Source organism: Eleginops maclovinus, chromosome 11 (assembly GCF_036324505.1).
Source record: "Eleginops maclovinus isolate JMC-PN-2008 ecotype Puerto Natales chromosome 11, JC_Emac_rtc_rv5, whole genome shotgun sequence".
NCBI lineage: Eukaryota > Metazoa > Chordata > Actinopteri > Perciformes > Eleginopidae > Eleginops > Eleginops maclovinus.
This window is the reverse complement of record NC_086359.1, coordinates 6554859-6579266: the sequence shown is the minus strand read 5'-3', so window position 1 is coordinate 6579266 and position 24408 is coordinate 6554859. Positions and strand designations below refer to the sequence as shown.

Here is a 24408-nt window from a genome sequence, read left to right as displayed (position 1 = left end):
GGATTTTTTGAACATTAAAGCATGGACACATATCAAAGTAGAGGCACACAATATGAATATGAACCTGAGGATAATGTAAAACAACATAATGAAACATCGGAAATATTTTAATGTTTGTTTTTATGTGAAACAAAATCATTTATTCAACACTTTTGACTGTATCATGTCAAACACAACAAGAACAAACATGCTTCTATCTCCATGTTTTGACCTTTGACAATCATTACTTTGTAAAACTAAAAACAACAAACTCCTTAAAGAGGGGAAATAAAGAACACAGGAGCAAACACAAACACTTGAAAGAAAGAAAACAGCAGTATACAAATAAAATATCAATAGAACAGCTAAGTATATACATGTTTTCCCTCCATACGTCCATAGCAGTGTGCATCTCTTTGTAGAGGTTGTTCATGTGAGGGGGGGTAAACCCTTCTGAGTGCTGATGATGTCTCCGAGCTTCTGTTTTAATTTCACAAAGAGACGCTTGAACTCCAGACCATCACCCTGGAAACACAAAGACACATTAACATCTAAATAAAACTCACACAATGAGCTAAATGAACTTTTGGATATTGGTAAAATTTCACAAGAAACATGTACATTTCTTTAAGGCTCTTTACTCCTCACTTCCATATCTCATACACTATGTATGAAAATGTGGAAATGCTAAAACTCACCTTAGACAGTCGGAAGTCCAGCAGCACTTTCTGATTCATCTCTAACAAGTGGACTTTGAAGATGAGTTTGTTATTACGTTTGTCCAGCGTGCTCACCGTCACCTGAAGGGCAAACAGGGGTTTATTCAACTCTAGTGCATTAAGGCGTGAAACTGGTAGCCTAGCTGGGCACTTCAGCAGTTGTATTTTACCTCTGTAAAGTTCAAATTCTGTATACTTGAGCTCATATGTACCTGTTTGCTGCAGGTGAGTTTAAAGCCAAGGGACAGGCCGTCACAGGCGTCTTTCAGGGTAGATAAGGAGACGTCGGCATTCACAGTGGTGAAGAAACGTGTCATTCTCCGCACTAATCTCTGCCAAGCCGACTGCAAACACAATATAAATGAAAGTTAGCATTAATTCTTCAATGCAGCATTTGAAGGCTGCATACATTACTTTATATAGAAGATCAGGAAAAAAAACAAAATCACAGCTGAAAGACTGTGGTGCTAAAAATTCACACACATTGTGAGATACTGGTGTAGCACTGAGTATGTGAATCACCTGACTGGCTCCAGGTGTGCCCATCAGCTGACTCCCCAGCAACATGTGCTCGGGTTTGGTCGGCTGAGAGAAGCTGACCTGGCCGTCGCTTTGGCCGATAATCAACATGGCTTCCCAGCCTTGTGCCGCAAAATCAGGCTGAGAGCTGGAAAACTGCATCCTGTCATCGCTGCATGGGGAGAAGAGCGGTTTTAAGATTACAGGCACAAAAAGAAATACGCCCCTTTGAATTGAAATGAGGAAACACAAAGCTCTGACCTGTTGGCCCGGGATATGAGTCCGGAATCTGATCGATGATGTTTGTTTCCTTTTGAGCCCAGAGGTGTTTGCTTAACACCTGCAGAGATACAAAGACAGACATCAGTCCAACGAACGTTTAAGTTGAATTTACTCCATTATACTAATATCGAGACTTGCCTTCAGTAAACCAGCGGTCTTTCTTTATGTCTGTTATGCTGATGCGAGCATCTGGACCTGCCAGCAGTAACTTGGACAACAAACCTGAAAAGAGATGTTGAATGTGAAATATATTCAGCTTTTAAAAACGATATGTAAACTTTTACTTTGGCACTTACTAAGAGGCAGTGGTTGTATTTTCTTCCAAGGAGGTAGGTATGTTTTCTTTTGAAGCCAGTCTGAATACTCTTGACAGCTCTCAGTGGGCTGGTCCCATGGCAGCTCTGAAAAAAAAGAAGCAGCACAGAGACGGTGATCTAAAGTTTAACCACACAGCCTGACCATTCCATAAGCATGTGCTGGAGCTATTCATTTATTTACATTATTTAATAGTTAAACCTTTACTTTCTGGCTTTAAAAAAAAAGTACATTTATCATTATTTAGTGAAATTGTTTTAAGTTAATTAAAGAAACACAGACTCTGTGACCCTACCTCCAGCTAGCATAGCAGTGAGGACAATCCCACAAGCCCAGACATCTGCAGGCTGAGCTTTGTACTCTTTTTGGCTGAGAAGCTCCGGAGCCACGTAAGGAAGAGTCCCACAGAGTCGACTCAAAAGACGCTCTCGTCCTTTGAAACGAAACATGGTGGCCAGCCCAAAGTCCGTCAGCTTCAGGTTATCTAAAATGGAGAACAGCAGATAATGTTCGTTATAAACGCAAATCAAAGTTATTTTTTTCTACAAAGCAACACAAATTTGAATGTCTCACCTTTTTCGTCCAGCAAAATGTTCTCCGGCTTTATGTCTCTGTGGGTGATCCCACAACCGTGGAGGTAATGCTGACAATGTGCACACAGTGAGGGTTTAAAAACAGCAGAAACAGGTCATATCTACACACATATTTGATTCACTTACCACGGCCGCTACTAGCTGCTGGAAAAACCTATGAGCATCTTCTTCTGCCATCCCAACATCAGGCTCTAAAATAAAAAAGGAAGAAGACATTGTAATAAGTCGAACAATTGACCACTATCCAGGGTTTCCGTTAGAAAAAAAATCTGCCGGTCAAAGTGACCGGCCGAGGTTTCACCTTCCGGACATTTTGACAACACCACGGTCAAATATTCCATCGTTCCTAATTAGGCTAGTGTAGAAACATTTGAAGTAGACTAGTAGCTTACAAAATGACAATTTGACACACAAAAATAATTTAACACATTTATTGGCCTTACTTTCAAATAATTACGTGAACACTTATTGCGCAAACGACCCCGTGCGTTATTTGCACGAGGTGCCCGAGTTAATTTTAAGAGACGTATCTGATGAACCAATCATCCTTCCATATATATCAAACAAATAAAAAATAAATACAAATATTTCTATTTAGTTTAATAAACTAATCCCCCTTACCCACATACAATTTAGACTTTTAACAGCCCAACAATAGGCTACACGTAAGTTATATCAACGGTCTTGACGTGCACCTGATATGGTGTGGTTTAAGTAACATTTTAAATTAATAGGCATGAGGCCATCAAATTATTCATAGGCCTACACTGCCTCGTAGCCTATAATTACACTACTTTTTACGGTTTTTGGCAGTGTTGAAATTGGCAGCTGCCGACATGAAATCGAAAGTTTGTAATGTCTCTCCACAACTTGCGATGCGCATAAGGCGCGTAACTTTGTTCTCTAAGAGGCGACTTCGCTGCTTGGTCTTGATCCGGTTCTGCAGCGAAAAACCCCTCTCTGCGGGAACACTTGAGACTGGGATCACACAGGCTATTTTGGCGAGCTTGGCCCACTCTGGATAGATTTCGATGAAATCCCGAATGAGGACTTCACAGGCTGTGGCGAATTGCAATCCCCCATAGCCACGGAGCGCTGTCATCACAGCGAGGGCATCTCGTCGCAGGGCAATGGCATTGATAAGAGGAGTGGTGTCTGCAGACTCAACAGTTGTAAAATGGGAAACAACCGTTCTGATCGCTGGTTCTGCATATTCTTGAAGAGCTAAAAAAAAAGAAAAGAAGAGGAGGCGGAATCGGCACATCTGGCACAGGCACAGACCGGTCATCATCAGCAGCAGCAGCAGCAGCAGCACCTCTCTTGTGAGTCGCATCTGGAGTCGTCGCATCTTTCAGAAAAAAACTTTTAAGGCTACTCTGCCTGGGACCGGCCATATTTTAACAATAGCCGACGTAGCCTATTTGTTTGTTAGCAGAAGACGCTAGCCGCATTCAATAAACAAATTGGTTGTCATGTTTACGCTTTTCGCGGTAGAATCTTTGCTGCACGCAAACGCTCGTGGGCCAATCACACGCCATACACCTTCCGATGTATTTGTAGGCCTGTTAGGTTAAATTATTTTATTCTAATAGACTACTGTGTTACTACATTAGACTTAGCCTAAATGGTAGTATTATTCTGAAAATCAAATTGAGTTAGATAGAGGGATTATTAGTCAATTTCAAACGGACACTTTGACCGGTGAGATTTCATTTTCTCTGACATTTATTTTTTTTCCCGGCCAATGTCCGGTAATTACCGGACAACGGAATGTCTGCCACTATCTGGCTGATATCATATCATACACTGACAATACTGGATGTAATTATTCTTTTGGGCTATGCAATACTATTATTATTATTATTAAGTGAGGTTATTTCTCATATTTTTTACAATCAATACATGTAAATTAAACCCAGGAAAGACTTAATGTTTTAGTTTTAGGTCTGTTACTGAATACTTGCAACTCTTGGCATGACAATTGTCACGTTTAAAGAGAGATGGCTGAATCTCAAAGGCGTATATATTGGTAACTTTGAGTTGACTTTTAACTGTGACTGTGAACCAGCGTGTTAAAACAATGTCTGTCCAGTCTCACCGATTCGGTCGAACAGCTCTCCTCCGGTGCAGTACTCCAGGAAGAGATACATGGTCGTGCCTTCCTTCCGGTGGCCAAAAAAACGCACGATGTTGGCGTGGTCGAGCATCTACCAAAACATTAACAAATGCAACGTAAACAAGTTTCCACTCTTTCTTAACATCATACGTCTTCAGATTGCAAATCCCTTGTGTGACAGCAACCTCTCAAGTGCCATTGATGACAATGTTAATATTATCCTTTAAAACCTAATGGCATCACACTAAACTGTTCTTAAAGTGAATCACCTACCTTATGGATGCAGACCTCCTTCTTGACATTTTCAGCACACTCTTTGGCCTGAGCGGTATCGATCACCTTCACTGCTACTGCCTCCTCTGTCTGTCTGTTCACCAGCAGCCTAACTCTGCAACACACAGAGTCACGATGGATCAGAGCACAAAAAATGTGATGTCAAACACAGAAAAGGCACCCCTTGTTTGTTGAATATTAGATTTCAATTCATTATATTGTATTAAAAGTGTTGACAGGTTCTGCATTGACACGCTAAACGTTGTTGTTGTTGTAATAAGTTTCCTGATTCAATAGTGTGTAATAAATCTGAATATGTGTAAAAACATGACAATATTTAACTGATAGACAAGACAGGGATGTTAATCATTACATTTGTTATTTAAATTGAATTGAATTTTTCTTTTGATGTATCTAACTCAAAGATTTCTCTGTGGTTTTTCCAACTGTACAACATTAGGTAGAGAGCAGTAGAAATATGCCTGTCTGATCTAATTTCAGACATGTCAACTTTGGTTCCCCTGTCTTACAAAAAAGTCCAGATCTTTTTTGTGTGAAACATTGTGTATGTGTGTGTCAGCACCTGCAGATGCACTGATAGAAACGTGATAGAGTAATACATTGAATGATAATAATGATAAAGGAGGAGTCTTACTCTCCATAGGCTCCTTCTCCCAGAGTCTGAACAAGGTCCCAGTCTTGCACAAACGGCACAGCCATGCTAAAAAACAGAAAAACACGATACACACATAATGTCAAGGATAATATCCACACACATCTCTTATATTTGACTTAAGACAACAGGTATTGTGACTTCTTACGCAGTGTCTGCCAACCGAACATTTTCCATTTCATGTCAAACTGTTGCACTAATCCAAAAACGTAAAGCTAAAAACAAGGATGATGCCATTTGTACTTATGTAACTTTTTTTTACCTGCACAGCCTGCGGCGTTTCCAAAAAGGTATTCGTAAAGATCAGACGGACTTCTCCATGTGTCTGAAGCAATGACAACAGTGTATTCGCCACAAATTTGGCGCGTTGTTGTTTTTACTTGCGAAACAACGTCACTTCCGGTCTCCCTTCTTCTTCGTGTGAGCCACTCACTGTTATTGCTGCATTACCGCCTCCTGCTGCATTGTTCCACAAAAAAATACTCATTAAACTCTGAAAAAAAGGCTACCATTCTTCTTTTTTAATTTCTCTACTGTCCCTCATCGCATTATAATCAAAACGTGTACTCACTGTATAGTTCATCATGCAACTGTGACTTATAAGGGAGCATAATTCTAATTCTGTAAAATATGTAGCCAATTTACATGTCAAGCATTTGTAACATACAATGGAAATGTTCAGTGTTAAACTCCTACAGATTTTGAAAAAATGTCACCAATTTGAACAGTTATACAAACGAGTGTAAAATGGTTTACTGGCTGTGTAGTTTATCCAGAGAGTGGCGCTAGAGAGGAGGCAATTGGGTCACAGGGTTTATGACCTGAGATGCATGGCATTTTGAATTAAACCAGTTATAAGATTATGTGAAGTGTAGATTTAAGACAGAATGCAGTGTAATTGCACGTTTTGAAAAAAGGTGAACAGTTTCCTTTTGAAATAAGTATACTCAAATGTTGCTGTTGACAGATCAACATTTAACAGACAAATCAACCTGTTTTAAAAGGTGAATTTCCACTTAGTTCTAACTGACTCACTGACAAAATACCACAAAGTGATGAAAAATGACCACAAATGGTGCATTTATTTTTCACTGACTGACACATCACAGTGTTTTCACAGATACTGTCACCCATTGAAAGGTGTGTGGAAATACTAAGATAAAGTAAAACCAAGTCATTGAAATTACAGTGAGAGGCATAGCGAGTTGAACCAAATAGGAATTACTGGCTGCTCAATCAATAACTGAATCAATGTGTCAATAAACAAAGCTCAACAGTGCCTGAGGATTTTCGGAAATGATGATAGTTGGTTGATTTCACAACTGGTTGGTTCTTTTATGCAATATCTGACTGTCGGTGTGCACATAGTGGAACAACCGAGGATCAAAACGGGCATATAACCTCAGGTTGTTGAAAACAGAGGGATCTTTACTAAAACACTCAGCATGAACAGATAACCTAAACTGCATACATTGTATTTGGGGCTTTCAGGAAAAGACTCAAGTAATAAATAAAGCCAATGCATTATTAACCTGGCTTATTTTAAATCGTTTGAAACTGAGTTATTTAAATTTTTCCTGAAAAGTCCAATTTTCTTGAACTTGTTGGCGTGTTTTGTACGACACACGCTATTGATTTCCTTTTATTTGTCATGAAGTTAATAAGTACCATCATGGTTTTTTTTTAAGCCAGTCCCTCTTTCTGAAGCTTCTTTTAAATAAATAAACAGTTCCTGTTAAATCCTTTCACTTGATTTTGTTCTCTGGTTCAACGCTCATCATGGGATTTTCCCTCCTCTGGAGTTGGCTTGCTGCACTTTTATGTCTCCTCTTTTTCGGTGAGCTACTTTTATTTTATAAAAAAAAGATATATATTTGACATTTTATACTGTGTTTCCAAATGCCAACAAATATTTCAAATAACTTTAAAATCAAGCTGAGCTTAGAGGTTTTTGAAAAAATTATTCACAACTGAATAAAAAAAGAAAACAATTCCATGTATTTGGTCCATTGCTAAAGGTTCAAAATAACATTAATGAATATGGCATTTGAAATGTAATACTGCTACTGTAATTCTAGAAGCCTTTCCGAAATTGATGGAAATGTTGTTTCTAAAAGAGTTATTTTTCTGAATGTAAAGTAATTTCATGTTCCTACTGTATGATTTGTTGTTCATTGTGTCAAGTTTAAACAGTTTGAATATATTTTCACTAAAGCAACAACATAAATTAGTATGTGAAATGAAAAGTACATTTCAAAACACCTCGTAGCCTATCTTAAGACAACTCCTATACCTTTAAATCGTTTAAAATCCGTGAGAGACGAATGTGAAGTTTACAATTGATGTTGAATACTTACCTAGTATTACCCATGCAGCTTTTGAAAACGTTGTCTTCCGTTACATGGCTCTGGAGGGGGCAATGTACTGTAAATCTTAGTACATATTACACCTCCATGCCAACAAATAATTATTTTTATTTTTTCAGGAGGAGAGGTTCAGTGTGATTGCACAGAGGAGAACATGCAAATGCAAGGAGGTACTTACACACTGACCAAGCAGCTGGTGAAAGGGAGCATGTTGATCTACAACTGTCCCGAGGGCTACTATCCGTACCCAGTTTTGACCCGCCTGTGCCAGCATAATGGCAGCTGGAGACATGCGGCGAGGAAATTCAACCCTCAGAGATGCAAGAGTCAGTGATGTGATGCTGCTGTTTCTCACTCCTCCCCAGGCTCTACATGATAACTCAGATTCTTTCGTTTTGTTTTGCAGTTGTTGAATGCCCCGACCCAAATGTGTTTGAGAATGGAGAAGTCTCCCCACCCCAGGACAAGTACTTTGTGAACAATGAGACCACATATGAGTGCTACTCCGGATACACAATGAGAGGCTCAACCAGACGTGTGTGCTTACCAAATGGGAAGTGGAGCGGCTCCACTCCCATCTGTAGCCGGGACTGTAAGTCCTGAACAGACATCTACTCCGCATTGGGAAGTTTCCTCATTGGTGAATGTTTTATGACTTATCTTCTGTCTTTTTTGTTACCGCAGCAGGACACACTTGTGCTGATCCTGGTGTCCCAGCTGGCGCCTCAAGAACAGGGAACTTATTTGGAATTGACGAGAAGGTGAAATACAGCTGCAACAGCAACCTGTTTTTGGTTGGGTCCAGTGATCGAGTTTGTTTGGAGAACGGCCAGTGGACTGGCAAAGAGCCAGCGTGCTACTGTAAGACAGAAACCTACAAACCATTTGAACTGAGTCTAACAGAAACTGTACTTTATATATACTGCATCATATATGTTGCAACATTCAGAAGCCATGACTGAACTTCAAATCCATTTACACAGGTTTATGACCTTAAAGGTCCCCTATTATGCAAAATGCACTTTTTGCTGTCTTTCATACATATGCATACATTTATACACATGCATAATAGGGTCCCTTAAACTACTAAAGACTGATCCCCAGTCTCTATGGTTATAGGCGAGTACTTGAACTTGCTTTGTTCAAAATATCACTTCACTTTGTAGCAATGATTACCAACTTCTGCTCATTTTGCTTCTTGCAGACAAACACACCTATGACACTTCACTGGAGGTTTCAGAGGCATTCGGCAGCGCTATCAAAGAGAGCCTCACCACTTTACAGTCTCTCAGTAAGTTCCTAAGCTATATCTGATAATAATTTAAAAGCTATGCTAGATGAAGTTTTCTGCTATTATATATATATTAATAATAATAAGGTATATACTCCATCAAAACTGACACTGACTCTATAATACCTTTGTTTTATCAATCTAACCCTGTCTTTCAGTTAATCATAGATGTAGACATGATTTAATATGATGGTGGTATATTGTTTGTATGGCACAATAACAGTCTTTGTTGTGGTTTAGATGACACACAGGCGGGGAAAACAATCAGGATTTCCAAAAATGGGACGCTGAACATTTATATAGCAGTGGATATTTCTGAGAGCATTGAGGAGGAAGAAGTCCAAAAAGCAAAAGATGCTATCATAAAACTGATCAAAAAGGTACAAATGTGTTTCATTCATAACCATATGGTTTGATAGTATATGTTAAAAGTTTAACACTAAAGACGATGGCCACACTATCACCTCTCTAACTCTGCAATATGCTGAATTTGCATACAGACAGCAACATTGTGCTGAGATGTGATATTGCTTTTGCTGATTGTGGACTCAGTCTTAAGGATGCACATGGAGTGAACGTGCTGGCAATAGATTTGCTGAGATGCTAAAATGCGTTTTAAATATGGCAGTTAATGTGACTACTCTGGACATTTGATCAATCACTTGGACTCAAATGAAATAGAATGAAATATCAGAGTTGTTACTGGGCATGGCAGAGGAAGCCACTGTATTATTTATGGGTCACTGTCATGCAGTTACTATGAAGCGTTACAGTATTCTTTTCCACAAATGCTCTTTCTGTAAACCAGGAAGTGCCAGCTTATTCAGTTCAAATCAACAGCAACACACCAAACTTGCTGTGCCTTATTTGTGTAGATAAACATACAAAGGCTTTGGGATGATCAATTGCATTTGGAATAATTTGGGAAAATTTTCTATTTTGAGATAAAAAACGTTTTTATTTTATTTTGAAAATTATATTATTTTCTTTGACTGCATTGTTTCTTTAAATGTTGTGTATTTATTTATTAGTTTATTTAGCAGAGACAGTGCTGTAATTATGCCACAATTAGCTTAAAGGCTATTTTTAATCAGTAGTTCTTGGACAGATGTTGTAAGGTCAACCTAGAAACAACTAACATGTACAAATAAATAAAGAATAAATCAAATAATAACATTTTACTTCTTTAATACTGTGTGGGATAGTGGATTTCCTTTCATTTAAAATCATAACCCGCATTATATCCTTGGTGTGAGATATGTGAAATATGAAGCCTCTTGCATTTCCTGACAGAAGGACATTTGGCACACTGCCCGAAACATGTACAAACATTATGCCTCCCCAATTGGCTGCCATCACAACAGCCCATTAGCAGTAAATTTCATTATGAATTACACATCATAATCTTGACTGATGCTCCTTGGCACGGGTCGCTTGGATACAGGATTCTCACTGCTGATAAATGAATCAATTACTCAACCAAATAGCAACCATAAGCAGTTTCATGCGTAAAGGCGTGTTACAGATACAACATATCACAGCTGTTCGACAAGTTGATAATAAAGTTGTTGTTTTGACCGGATTTGCTTTTTGTCTCCACAGATTTCTTCCTTTAACGTAGATCCAAACTATGAAGTGGTCTTTTTCTCCTCTGAATTGTACGAAGTTGTCAACATTCTTGATTTTTTCGATAAAAAAGTTGAACGAAGCACCATCATTGAGAAATTGGAAAATTTTGAAGTGGGCGGTGAGTAGAGTCATTTTAAATATCTACAGATAAAAAAAACACACAGCTTGGTATATGTTTTTCTTGTTTGTGTCTCAAAGAAAAGAACACTGGAACAGATCTGAACCTCATCTTTATGACATTCCTGGAGCGGATGGCTGTTATAAAGCAACGAGTGGGAAAAGAGCTTTTTAAAGAACATCGCCACGTCATCATCGCATTTACAGACGGTATTTCCAGATAATTGGTATATTTAATTACTTCAGCAGTGGAGCTGCCAATTGTGTTAGGGATAAACATGTGTTACGTTGCTAAGAGTTGGATAATACTATATCTAATGCAACCTTCTCAACTAATACTTAGCGAGAATGTAAATCGATTCCTTTTAATGTTCATGGATTCAACAATTCAAAAGGTCCTATTATTGTGATTGGTCAACTGTTTAGAGATGTCCCACTGTATAACACACTTAAAGGAAAGGGAAAAGGGCCTCTTAAACTTCCTGTTCCTACCACTGCAACTTCCCTTGGTTAGGAATTGATAGGCAATCAAATCAGCACTAATTTAAATGAAAATCTTAATATTCCTATATAAGATCATGAGGCTAAAATGAGAACAATTAAAATAAAACAATAAAACACTGTTCTTCCTCCATTGCAGGTGCTTATAATATGGGCGGTTCTCCTGATCCCACAGTGGCCAGAATAAAAAACATGGTATACATGAACCACACTGCTGCAGAGGAGACTCCTTCAAGGGAAGAATATCTGGGTGAGTTTCATTTTAAATACCCATTTTAACATCCGGACACACTTATTGACATACAATAACCCAGCGGATATTAACTCAAGCACAGCACTTTTTGAGGTACTTCAATATTTCCCTGTCTGCCAAATTTGACTTTTACTCCATTACATCTAAGAGGGAAATATTGTGCTTTTTACTCCACTACATTTATTTGACTCTTGTTGTGTTTATATGATTTAGACACTACTTAGCTACTCGGTAGAACACAAAGCATCCTATAACAGAACTATAACATTATAACACATTCAGAAGAGCCATTCTGACTATAAGTACTTTCACTTTTGATACTTTAAGTACTTTTTGTTGATAATACTTTAACATGTGACGTGAGTATATTTAGACTGTGGTATTAGTACTCTTTACTTGAAGCATGTGAGTACTTCTTCAATCACTGATACAAAGGTTTTCATTTACATTGTTTTTTTTTGTGTTACAGACATTTATATTTTTGCGATTGGAAAAGATATCTTTGATGATGACCTGCAGCCCCTCGTAACGGGGCTGGGTGGAAGGCACTACTTCCGAATGAAGGAAATTAGAGAGTTACAAGAGACCTTTGATGAAATAATTGGTAAGTCATCTTTGAAAAAGCCTTTTTTTCAACATCTATGTATCTCTATATACCCTCTAGTTAGACATAAAGGAGATATATAAACACTGATCTCTTGTTTCCTTAAGCACTTAAGAGCAGGCAGAAGTTCCATCACTCTCGATCTGTGCCTTTATATGATACGTAGCTTGACACCACTGATGTTGATCATTGATTTGGCTTCACCCACTCGACCACATTATATATTTACAGTGGTGGAAACTCACTCAGTACATTTGATCAAGTTCTGTCCTTAAAGGGCCCTGTTATGCTCGTTCACTCAGTAACATTTGTATTGTGTGCTCTACTGTCACATGTTTTCATTCTTTATTGTTCAAAAAGCTCTTTATTTTTCTCATACTGCCTCTGTTCACCCTCTTTCTAAAACCAAAGCACCAGCTCTGCTCTGATTGGTTAGAAGGCCAGCTCTGTTGTGATTGGTCAGCTACATTTATTTTATAACAATTTGTGACTTTTGAAGGTGCATATTTTTGATAGAAATTATATCAAATTATGAATTATTATGTATTATCATGGATGGAGAGGCCTGGCAGTTTAAAAAAGTAATTTTAAGTTTGTCTCCATGTTTACCAGCTTCAAAATTCAAAATGATTGACAGATTCATGGATTATAATCCAGTGATGACATTACATTGTTATGAAAATGACCACCTGGATAATGATTTGGTATTTATACAGTAGTATATGATTTTTTAACATGTAACAGTGTTTCTAGATTGCGGTTTAATAACTTTAACTCAAGTACGACATCTGAGTACTTGTCCCACCGCTTCTTACCACAAATGTTTTTTTATTTTCTAGATGAAAGTGAAGTTCAGGGTCTTTGTGGTCTTCACAAGGAGTATGAAATAGTGGGCAACCCACAAGACGTTGCAAGGAAAAAGTATCCATGGTGGGCATCCGTTACTGTCCAGGTGAATGTTCACTGCATGTACCTTACCACAGCAAACAGTGACATTAGGGGATTAGACTTTTCCCACTAAGTAAAAATAAAATGCAATAAAATAAGAAAGGAATGGGGCTGGGGGTGTTGAATTATATTGTTGATGTTCAAATAAGTATAGTGTTTTTGTTGTAAGAAAACATGTTATTCTGCTTTTGTTTAAAATATATATGGACATAATACATTCCAAATGTATATATATACACAGTATGTATAGATGTTGTATTTGTCCAAATTAACATATTTGAATTAGAATTAAAATACTCGGCTAAGTCATCCCAAAAATGCTTGACCTTCAGATGTAGAATTGCATAAAAAGCAAGCCATATCGAAGGATATCAGTCGATTGAATTGAAAAACAGTTTTCCAATTATGTGCAGCCACAATGTTGTCCATGTTTTTGTTGTTGTTTACAGTGGTGTTACTCTGTATCATAAACTAAAATACTCATTAATTGTCCTTTTCAATCTTCAGAATGAAGGCCGTTCGAAGAAATGCATCGGCTCTCTGGTGAACCCTTACTTTGTCTTGACCGCTGCTCACTGCTTCACATTTGGAGATTTACCGGAGCACGTAAAAGTTGAAATTAATGATGGACAGGGCATAGGTAATGATCATTGTTTATTTAATGTCTGTATGTTTACTCGTGGCTCTTTTATTATCACACTCACAAATCTGATATTATCTGATCTAATGATGCTCTAGCAGTTCACAAAATAAGTGTCAAAGTCTTCAGTTTTTGACTCAATGTATTTTGCATCTATAACTCACACAAAGGTTCATACTTAAATTTGACTGTGTGTCTTTTGCAGTGAAAAAAGTAAAAAACTTCATACCACACCCAAAGTACAAAATTCACAGTAAAACGGAAGAAGGCGTGGCAGAGTTTTATGACTATGATGTGGTTCTCATCCAACTGGAAGACTATGTTCACATCTCCAGTTCAGTGAGGTGAGACCCTAAACACCGTCTTTCACAGTACACTTGGATTTCATGTTGCATTCACAGTCCTGCCTGGGGGGTTAATAATACAATGGTAAACAAACTTCCTTTTTACATTTGGAATAGGCTTACTGCATTTTTAGAAATATATGATCTGTATCACAAGTTTTTCACTGAAATCACCCTCTCCGTGTCACACTGTTTTTGGTGTCGTTTAGACCTATTTGCATACCTTGCACCCAGGAGACCAGTGACGCTCTGAAGCTGGTTGGAGAATCCACCTGCAAGCAGCAAGGTGAAGTAACCAACATGTTGTAACCACACAAATGCTTAACTTCCTGTGAAAATTCATTTGACTTGTTCTATTAATTGTACCAAAATTGACCGTTCGCTAGGCCTCTCAGTGGCAGATGTTTATACCCAAACAATTCAGTTTGAAAGACAGTAGAAAAAAAAAAAAGTAGGCTTTCTATTTGTATCCCGCAGCTGTCAATACTGGTAAGATACCAACACTCGTAGCGGTTAACTTTAATGTAACTAACTAGCTAATTAAGCTAAAAACTCCAAAATGCAGTCATTAGATGACCTTTTGAATATTTCCAGCTCAGCACAAAATCCAAAGTAAATATCTGTACTCTTACCAGAAGTCCAGTTGCTCAATTTAGATTTTTGTGTGTGTGTGTGTGTGTGTGTGTGTGTGTGTGTGTGTGTGTGTGTGTGTGTGTGTGTGTGTGTGTGTGTGTGTGTGTGTGTGTGTGTGTGTGTGTGTGTGTGTGTGTGTGTGTGTGTGTGTGTGTGTTGCAGAGTGTTTGAGGTATCAGACTCTGGTCCATTAGCAGTTTAATGATTCCTTCTGCAGAGCGACTGTTGGCTGATGTAGTTTGGTAAAGAAAATAAAATCCTAAATGGAACGGCTCACAACCAATTATGTGGATTAGTTTAAGTAACCAGGCTTGAATTACTTGAAAGGCTCATTGTTGTTTAGTTTTCAAGTTTGTTTTTTGAGCTTTGAGCACCAAAAGTCATCTCCGTTATACTCAGTGAAGGCAGACATCTGGCAACTCACACAAAACACTCGATTGATAAATTGCACTACGGGTAAGAGGAAAATATGTATCAAAGATCTGTTTAGCATTAAACATAAAAACAATTCATTATTAACTAAATCAAAAAATGTATGCTTCTTATTTCCCACTTATATACGATATGTCATACAGTCATCTTCTGTCAATTGAGTTTCCTTGCAGTTAAAATAAAATGTACAGTCTCAGGTTCACTTTACTGCCCTGTACTGTACTGTTTTTCTGTTTCCTCAATTCAGAGGAGCTGTTGCTGAAAAATGATCTGGAAAGACTCAGTTTCCTGACCAAGAGAGGATCAGCGGTTGAGGAAAAAGATGCCCACGCTAAGCTTGGTGGGAATGTGAGTTTACTGAGCTGGGTTGTGCTTTGTGTGTTGTGTGTGAACTTTTTTCCTTATTCACTCTAAACCTTAAAGTAACTTTGAGCTGTGGTTCTACTCTCCCTTGCCAATGCAGAGACAGGATTGCATCAAGCATGCTCTGGAGGCACCCGGCATAACGGCGACTGATCCAAAGGTTCCTGTGACGGATAACTTCCTGTGCACTGGAGGTCTGACTCCTTACAGGGATCATGTGGCGTGTAAAGGTAGGTTTCTTCTATTACAACTTATTTCCCTGCTTTGATGAGAGATGCTAGTTATCCCACGTCTCTGGGTTGAGTTCAAGAGGACATATTATGTTCATTTTCAGGTTCATATTTATATTTTGTGCCTCTTCTGTGACATATTTACATGCTATAATGTTGTGTTGGAAAGATACTCCTTCTTGAGGGAACATCTAAGAAAAAAAACCAAAGCATAATAGGGCCTCTTTAAGCTCTTTTCACCAACGCAGTGACTTCAAATTGCACATAGACACATCAGTTAAGCAACTTCTTTAGCCTTTTGAGCCTCACTCATCAGTGACCATTATTTTTGGTATTTGTTGTTACAGGTGACTCTGGGGGTGCTGTGTTCAAGAACTATGAGCATCGTACGATACAGGTACAGTCGCGTTTCCATGTTAAACACTGGGGTAACATCATTTGACCATGTAAGTTCATGTTAACGGTCTAAAGGGAATTTCTCTCACAGGTTGCGCTGGTCAGCTGGGGAACAAAGGATCTGTGCAAGTCGGGGGGCGGTATCGTCGAGTCTGATCAGACCTCCAGAGATTTCCACATCAATCTTTTCAGAGTTGTCGATTTCCTCAAAGAAATTCTTGGAAATGACGACCAGGATGAATACTCAACACTTGAGTTTTTGAAGAACTGAAATGTATTTTCATTCTGTAATCAGTTTTGCCATTTCAGTAATATGTTTTGTTTATACTGTATGTTCAAACACACTGGCATGTGATGTGTTTGAATCTTCTTTTTTCAGATTGTGCGTTCAAAATTAAAAGGTAGCGATATTCAGTTAACCTTTAAAAAGCATACATACATACACGTTTATTCTCAAGTTGCTCAATTAGTGATTTGTTATGCCAATCTGTATCCTGTCATCATTATTCGGGATTGTCATGGTCAACCTGGATGTAATAAATCACTATGAACCTGTCTGGATCTGGGATTAGAGACTTTACAATGAAACCACTTACATGTCTATCTGTGCCATAATGTTTATATCACACTAGCTATCCATTAAATATTGCTAAGTGTTAGGCCAACATGCTCAACGTTGTAAAAGCAGAAATGCTTTATGGCAGCTTTGAGTATTTATAAGACATGTTTCTCACTGTGATAATTGACCTTCATTTGGCAGATTCTGTAAATTAATTACAAAACAACATTCCTCGCTCTCTTATTTCCCCACATATAGGTTCTCAGTAGTTGTTTGAAAAAGAATGCTAATGAAATTACTGAATATAAAATAACCCGTACTGTAACAGATGTTTTTTTATTTCACCTACTGTATAGTGGATCATCACAGCCAAACAAAACACAGAGCTAAACTGCTGTGTGACAAATTTAACGTTAATCATATCACACACACACACACACACACACACACACACACACACACACACACACACACACACACACACACACACACACACACACACACCAGATATCAGCTGCTGTAAAGGACAACCACTGACACCGTGAAGTTCTGGGGCCATTTACATGCACAAACGACATAATACACTGCAAGAAAGGGAAAACCCCAAAAGCATAATGCAGCCCCTTCAAATATATCCTTCTCTTAATCTTTTTTTCTAAACTGAATTGTTAAGAAATCATTTCAAGAATTAGTGCAGCACTTAGAGCTTTCATCAGAACTATTTTATGGATGAGCTCTGCTGATAGAGCCACTCTCCTGCAGGTCAGTGACTCAGGGCTCATTTCCAGATCTCTGTGCAGACCGAACGCAATGCGGGCACTCAGTCTGGCCCCATGCCAACCTAGATGATTCAAATTGAATTTAGTGGAAAGTTACGTTCTTTTCTTTTGGTGAGTAATTGAGTTTTTCTCTTTCACTTACTGGCTTGAGATGGAAATGAACTGAGATTGTCATTCATTGCCCTGTCTTTACAGCCCACAAACAAACAAGGCCACTGCATTACGAATGATTTGTTGTGGTCAAAACAAGTTTATGGCATCTCATCAAATGTTATTATTTTGTGTAACTATGATCTGTTGACCATTATGCTGTCAGGCCTTGCCTCAGTGGAAATGTACATTTAGAAATTATATTTACAAGCCTATTCCATATTGGCTAAATGTCCAAACAACCGAAGAACAGTGGTGAATATTCAACATCAATGTTTGGTTTCTCTGACATAGTGAAACGCCTACCTTTTGCATATATATGTGTGTGTGTGTGTGTGTGTGTGTGTGTGTGTGTGTGTGTGTGTGTGTGTGTGTGTGTGTGTGTGTGTGTGTGTGTGTGTGTGTGTGTGTGTGTGTGTGTGTGTGTGTGTGTGTGTGTTGGGTCAGTGATGTAATGACTTCTCAGGGGAACATTCATCTGGTTTCCCTTTAACTAATTGTGATGGAGGGAGGAGGCCAGCGGGATGAGATAAGGAGGAGGGAGGAAGACAGACTGTGTGAGAGGAGGAGTGAATGGCTGAGGCGTAATTGAATGAAAGCCTCTCTTAGTCTCAGAGGCTGTAAACATGGAGGAGATTTAACAGGAGGTCCATTCCTTATTGAATCCCACCGGAGGACTCGGTTACCACTCCACTTTTATTTTTCAGAGCATTTCCAGCTAATGCCAACATTCACTATCCAGCCTTAAAAGAAAACCTTTGACTGAGATCAATCTGTTTCACCTAAAGTGATTAGCGGTGTAAGGATAGAGCAGCATGCATACAGACAGTATATTCAGAGAAGCCCCACCCCATCCCCCTTACTCCCCACTCCCTATTCTTTTTCAACGCCAGCCCACACAGCATATCCCTGATGAAGCATCCTGCTGTTTAAACTCTGGCTGATCTGTCTCTCTGCCAGCCCTAAATCAACCTTATGGCCCATTTTTAAATTACTACCATTAAGGACTGCATACATACTCCATTTGTGCCTCGAAAAACGGATCCCGCTCACATCAATGGCTTCTGCTGATATGGACTTGAGTCTCACATTATATAGCAGGCATTATATTGATGGAAAATCTCACTTTATAGTAACGTGTCAAATATGCTTCTGAATAACTTGGCATCTGTCCCGGTTTAGAGATTAAATTAAACCTGTCAACAAAGTCTATTTTATTCTCTTATTTTCTCTTATTGCACCCTCTTAAAGAAAAGTGCATGAAAAACATATTTATTTATGATAGCAAAGATTGATACCACTGTTTGTACGGTGGGCCTAATAGTTACGCTGGCTAACCCTGCATACATACTGGAAACAGAGGAAAGCAGCTAGCCTGTATCTGAACAAAGGTATCAAAATATTAAAGAAGGAAGACAATCCAACTACCACCATCTCCAAATTGATTACATAATATCTTATTTTATTCATTTGTTTATATTCTGTACGTATCTATCCTTCGTTCAACCAGAAAGTCTTGGTCCTTTTATCCATGAACATAAATATATAACTTAACTGTTATTTACTGTAGGCTAGAGACATCAATCTCACTTTCAAATTAGCCAAACTAACAATATTTATTTTATGTCTGATTATTATTAAAAACATATTGACTCACTGTTAACATCTCCTTCGCCTAAGGTATTTCACAACTCAATTTCAGAGCTTATGGACATCATAGTCCCTTAAAAATTTTTATTTCTACTTAATGATCGTTTATACTTAATGATAGACAGCCTATTTTGACAAAGACACAACGGGATTGGTTATTTTTACAAAACAGATTGTCCTAAATTGTGTTTTCATTTGTGCATTTCCCCGCTGTTTCGTAGTGGGCAGGGCTTGATTTGAAAAAGTGAAGTCATGTATACTGCATGTGCACCAATATGGATGTTTAAATCTAGAAGTGGAGACACCCTGAATATTAACTTAAATCGTATTAACTATTTAATGTTGCAACAAGTTTTTCAAGATTGCAGACCTGAATACCAGTAAAGGAAAATGAATTCCTCTTGGAGATGTTTTGGCCATCTGTTCTCCTTTGTGCTGAAACACAATAATAGGGGAGAACACGGCAGTATAAAGTGAGTACGAACCTGAGAGAAATACATTTAAAATATCCCTGATCGAGTTAGAGCAGATCATTTTCATGTAACACTTTTGTAATGATAATACCTGGAGCTTAAGTAATAAAGGAAGGAGTGAAATCTGCCTCTTGTCAGCGTTTACGATGAGAAGCACTTGCATGATTAGATGTCTTGCAATCGATGCAGCCTCTTCTCCCAATCATTAAAACTGCTCTTAACAGATTACAGCCCCCTCCCAAACACACAGTCTTTTCTCCTCCTCTTCCTGCTCCTCCTTCTGTCTCACATACTCTCTTTTTCTGCAGAAAGAACAAGAGACTTGCTTCTTTTGCACTTCTTAAGCTCTCGTTGAATTTCAACTTTTTTAGGGGGATTTGCTAACACTCTGCTCTCCTCTTGAGGTTCAGTTAAAGTTTCACCACCTGAGCTCCACGGATGAGCAGACAGCGGCATGACAACTAAACTAAAATACAAGAGGTGGTGGTGAACAGCTGACAAAAATGGACCTGCTGACAATCTTCTGTTACCTCCTGCTTTTATGTTTCGATCCATCTGCAGCCTCAAGCCTCATTACAGGTAAGATGCACACTGAAAACACAACAAAGTTCAAAGACATGAACTCTTGACTCAATTGTGGATCTATCTTTTCCTGATGGCCTGCCTGGTTGACTTCACGCTGGATGTTGGGCTATTGAAGCGGATATATTCGAAGCAAGAGGTAGGCAACAAACTTCTCTTACAACATCAGTTTCCATATCCTGTTCCATCTCTATATAAACAAACTCCCAAAGAAACTTACTTTCCGTGCTAAATGGACTTTACAGGGCACTTTTTCGGTCAGCATTCCCCCATTTACATATATTCATACAAAAAGCATGCAATGTACCACCTGCTTAAGGAAGGAAACTGACATTCACAGACATTTGGGCATGCAGGAGCTACTTGAGGTAAGGTATCTTGCCCATTGACTGTAGGGGCTGGGATCAAACCCCCAACCTTCAGATTGATAGACAACCACAGCCTTCAGTGCTCAAAATGTAACTAAGAAAAGAACGGGGTTGGTGGGGGGGGGGTTTACTAAATGTATTGTGTTAAAATAACTACGGTAGTTACATGTAAAAAGAGGAATCAATAACCTAATCTACGTATCACAATATAAAAGTAATCTAACCTGATTACTCTCGGTTACTTTTGGATAACCTCAATATCAGATACATTGAGAAAAAGTGACATGCCTTTTACTTATATATAAGTGTGTGTGTGTGTGTGTGTGTGTGTGTGTGTGTGTGTGTGTGTGTGTGTGTGTGTGTGTGTGTGTGTGTGTGTGTGTGTGTGTGTGTGTGTGTGTGTGTGTGTGCAGGTCAACGTGTGTGCAAAGCAGGAAAAGGGAAGCCGTGTTACAAGCTGGCCTATTTTTCCGAGCTCCGGCGGAGACTGAACTTCGTGGATGCGGATCTGGCCTGCAGACGGGACGGGGGGCAGCTGCTGAGCGTGGAGTCAGAGTCCGAGCAGAAGCTCGTGGAGCAGCTCATCACGGAGCTGCGACCAACAGACGGAGACTTCTGGATCGGTCTGCGCCGAAACCATGGAGAGGAGGAGAGCACCTCTGACTGCTCCCCACAGTACTACTGGCTGGACGACAGCAGGTCCACCTTCAGGTGAGGGGGAGGTGTTCAGAGGGTCAAGAGGTCAAACAGTGGTGGTAGTTTTACTGGGATGAGGGGAGGGGTTATTGTGCTGGGGACAATTATTTTATGATAGAGGCACTTGTGGGACAAAATGTTTTTTTGTGCAGTAAAAAAGCCAAAGTGAGAGTTATTTTAAAATAACAAACAAACAGATTACCTCGGGCTGCAACACTATTACAAATTGGATTAAAATATTCTTACACAGGGGGGCCACAAGTGGGTTATAGGGACACACACAGTGACTGAAACACAAAGAACCTCCAAGACAAATAGCATATGAAAACTAGTTGTATTTTGTTTAGACAAAACCCAGGTTTGATAAGTGATAGGTACATCCATTGCATGATTAATGCAGAATTCTTTAGGCCTACTGTATATTGATTTTGGAGGTTTGAAAAAAACTTCAAATAATTAAATAAGCTAAACTACAGGGCACAATGCTAACAAAAGTGAAACATATTTGGTTTATTAGCTCCATGATTCGGCCCGCTCCAACGCTTACTGAGTTAAATGGGCCAAGCTACCCCTTTTAACTGAAAAAGTGCTGAGGTTTGATCGTGTTTCCTATGTGGGTCCGAGTTTTGTCAAGATTTTGCATAAGCTAGCTTTAATTACAGGTGATTTTGTTCTAGTGTGTGTGTGTTGCAGGAACTGGCACTGGGACGAGCCCTCATGCGGCTATGAGGTGTGTGTGGTGATGTACCACCAGCCGTCCGCTCCTCCCGGTCTAGGGGGGCTCTACATGTTCCAGTGGAACGACGATAATTGTGAAACTAAGAACAATTTCATCTGCAAATACACCGCAGGTACCGCTGATGCAGTATTTAAATGTTGATTTTATTTGGAAATACTCCTTTAACACTACTGCCCGTGATTTATCTTGTCCACAGAGAAGCCACTGGAACCTTCTCCGTCTCCCAACGCCACTCAAACACGTAAAAATGCTCAGAACTATTAAGCAAACATCTTAAAGACTTTGTAAGTGAGTGCGTTCAACACAGTGGTGGTTTTATTCACAGATGACTTGCCGTCCTCTGTGGAGCCGTGGAATCCAAATGACCCTAACCAGAGCAGAAGCACAGGTGGACTGACTCAAGAATCACATGAAAGAAATGTTTAATTACTGCAAAGAAAAGAGCATATCAGTCACTAAATCTGATTCCCTGTCTCTCTTTCAGTCCTCAATTTGATTTACATCATCATTCCCACCATTCCCCTGATTGTGCTGTTCCTCACAGTGATGGGAGTCTGCTGCTTCAAAATGCTTGTCAGACGGTGAGCATCCTCAACACATGCAAATGTTTAATACTTCTTCACCTTCTTTTTCATTTAGAAATATTTACTTTATTGACCTTTGTTCATATCAGTACAAAAAACATAGTTATAAAAGCCCAGTTTTACCATTTAATGAGATAATCCGAGCTTCATCATTTGGTTTATTCTGACATTGGTAAAATGCTGTACAATCTTTGTGTGCTACAGGAAGCCTGCTGTAAATAAAGTCTGGCTCAGGTTTTATAACAATATTTGAGGTGTTATGTTATGTATGCTTCTCTTCTGTTTGGATGACAGAAGGAGGAAACAGCAAAAATCAGAAGTCTGCCAGACAGATGCCGGCCTCTGCTCCAGCCCGGTTCCAACCGACGTCTACAACGTCATTCAGTCCCAGAAGGAGGACGACCTGGTTTCCACTCGCCCACACATCAAAAACACCTCCTTCCTATGCTCCTCCCCCGACACGCCGACAGGTGACTACGACAACCTGGGTGGTCGGGACACAGAGAGCGGCTTTGTGACGCTTGCCAGCACAGAGAGCGGCTTCTGCAACTTTGACCTCAATGACCTCAGCCTTGGGCGACGCGCTACCCGCGACTTCTACGACAGCAGCTTGGGCCGCCCGGCTAAGAGGGACCTACATGACAGCAGTGTGGGCGGCGGCACCGGGCCCCGAGAGTTTAACGACAGGAGTCTCGGTCGTCGTACGACAAAGAGTGAGCATTACGGCAGCGGTGTGTACGGAGACCATGTATTGTATGATGGCAGTATCAGGGGAGGCAGTGACCTGTTTGATCCCAAACTGATGCCTGGAAGTCACACGGTGAAAGCTGACCTCTATCAGACATATACCACCAGCGGCAAGGGAGACACTTACCAAACAAGCCTGGGAACCTATGGAAACCGAAAATCCTACCAAGCAACCCTGGAATACTACAGGAACGGCCTGAACTTCGATGGTGGGAGGAGATACTATAATGAACAAGAATGGATCAACAGAGAGAATTACTGATCCTCTGAAGAGCTCCTTTGATGTGTGTAAAGCAGTGAAGTGTGATTGTGGATAGGGACAGCAAAAAAACTGTGCACGTACATGGTTGTGATTGCTTGTGCTGTATGTTTCTGAAGCTATTTCAAATCTGATGACGACATGCTTGGATCCAATTTTATCACTCACCTTAACCTGAAGCCAGTGGGGCAATTGATTTGCGGTTTGCATGGCCTTGTCATGATGCCTTTGCTTGGTAGGAACACTGCCTGAAAATACTGTTTTGATGACACCAAAGTCTACCTAATACTGCTACCCCAAACAGAAACTGCAAGTGTGTTTGGACATGGCCTTACATTTTGAGACGTGGAGAACTTCCCTTATTCACTAATGCCGCTCTGGCTTCTATTGAAGACATCAAAGACAATGCTAGTGAGTGGAAAGTGTCTCACACACAGCTTGACCACAGCAAGGGCATGCTATCGAAGAGAATGAAAAAATATAGCATCATAAGCGTTATTTATTCAGAATGTTTATGCCTTGATGTCTCTCTTGTAAGTGAGAGTGGTTTGTATGTTTGTAACACCTTCAAATAAAATGAGATTGAATCAGTCTGCTTGTGGTGAA

The 24408-nt window shown here is 39.4% G+C and overlaps 3 protein-coding genes across 3 annotated transcripts; 2 read left to right on the top strand and 1 right to left on the bottom strand.

Moving 5' to 3' along the window:
• Window positions 1-102: 102 nt before the first annotated feature.
• chek1 (checkpoint kinase 1) lies at window positions 103-5888 on the bottom strand. The gene is made up of 14 exons (XM_063895893.1): window positions 5732-5888; window positions 5452-5517; window positions 4797-4911; window positions 4506-4614; window positions 2534-2598; window positions 2388-2457; window positions 2110-2298; window positions 1796-1900; window positions 1638-1721; window positions 1479-1557; window positions 1221-1389; window positions 911-1042; window positions 678-779; window positions 103-504 (listed from the first exon to the last, which is right to left on the bottom strand). Exons 2-14 carry the CDS (start codon window positions 5514-5516, stop codon window positions 409-411), a joined length of 1380 nt encoding a protein of 459 aa, XP_063751963.1. The 5' UTR covers window position 5517; window positions 5732-5888; the 3' UTR covers window positions 103-408.
• Window positions 5889-7084: 1196 nt separating this feature from the next.
• Window positions 7085-16771, top strand: LOC134872532 (complement factor B-like). Its single transcript, XM_063895890.1, has 18 exons — window positions 7085-7306; window positions 7955-8161; window positions 8242-8427; window positions 8520-8696; window positions 9040-9126; window positions 9367-9506; window positions 10729-10873; window positions 10954-11082; window positions 11513-11623; window positions 12096-12230; window positions 13070-13182; window positions 13686-13818; window positions 14024-14162; window positions 14372-14448; window positions 15475-15575; window positions 15691-15820; window positions 16168-16217; window positions 16308-16771. Exons 1-18 carry the CDS (start codon window positions 7249-7251, stop codon window positions 16485-16487), a joined length of 2298 nt encoding a protein of 765 aa, XP_063751960.1. The 5' UTR covers window positions 7085-7248; the 3' UTR covers window positions 16488-16771.
• A 3376-nt stretch (window positions 16772-20147) lies between these two features.
• On the top strand, window positions 20148-24394 carry layna (layilin a). The gene is made up of 8 exons (XM_063894959.1): window positions 20148-20406; window positions 20528-20548; window positions 21191-21488; window positions 22167-22324; window positions 22409-22453; window positions 22538-22600; window positions 22697-22793; window positions 23091-24394. The coding sequence occupies exons 1-8, from the start codon at window positions 20331-20333 to the stop codon at window positions 23803-23805; spliced, it is 1473 nt and encodes a 490-aa protein (XP_063751029.1). The 5' UTR covers window positions 20148-20330; the 3' UTR covers window positions 23806-24394.
• Window positions 24395-24408: the final 14 nt, after the last annotated feature.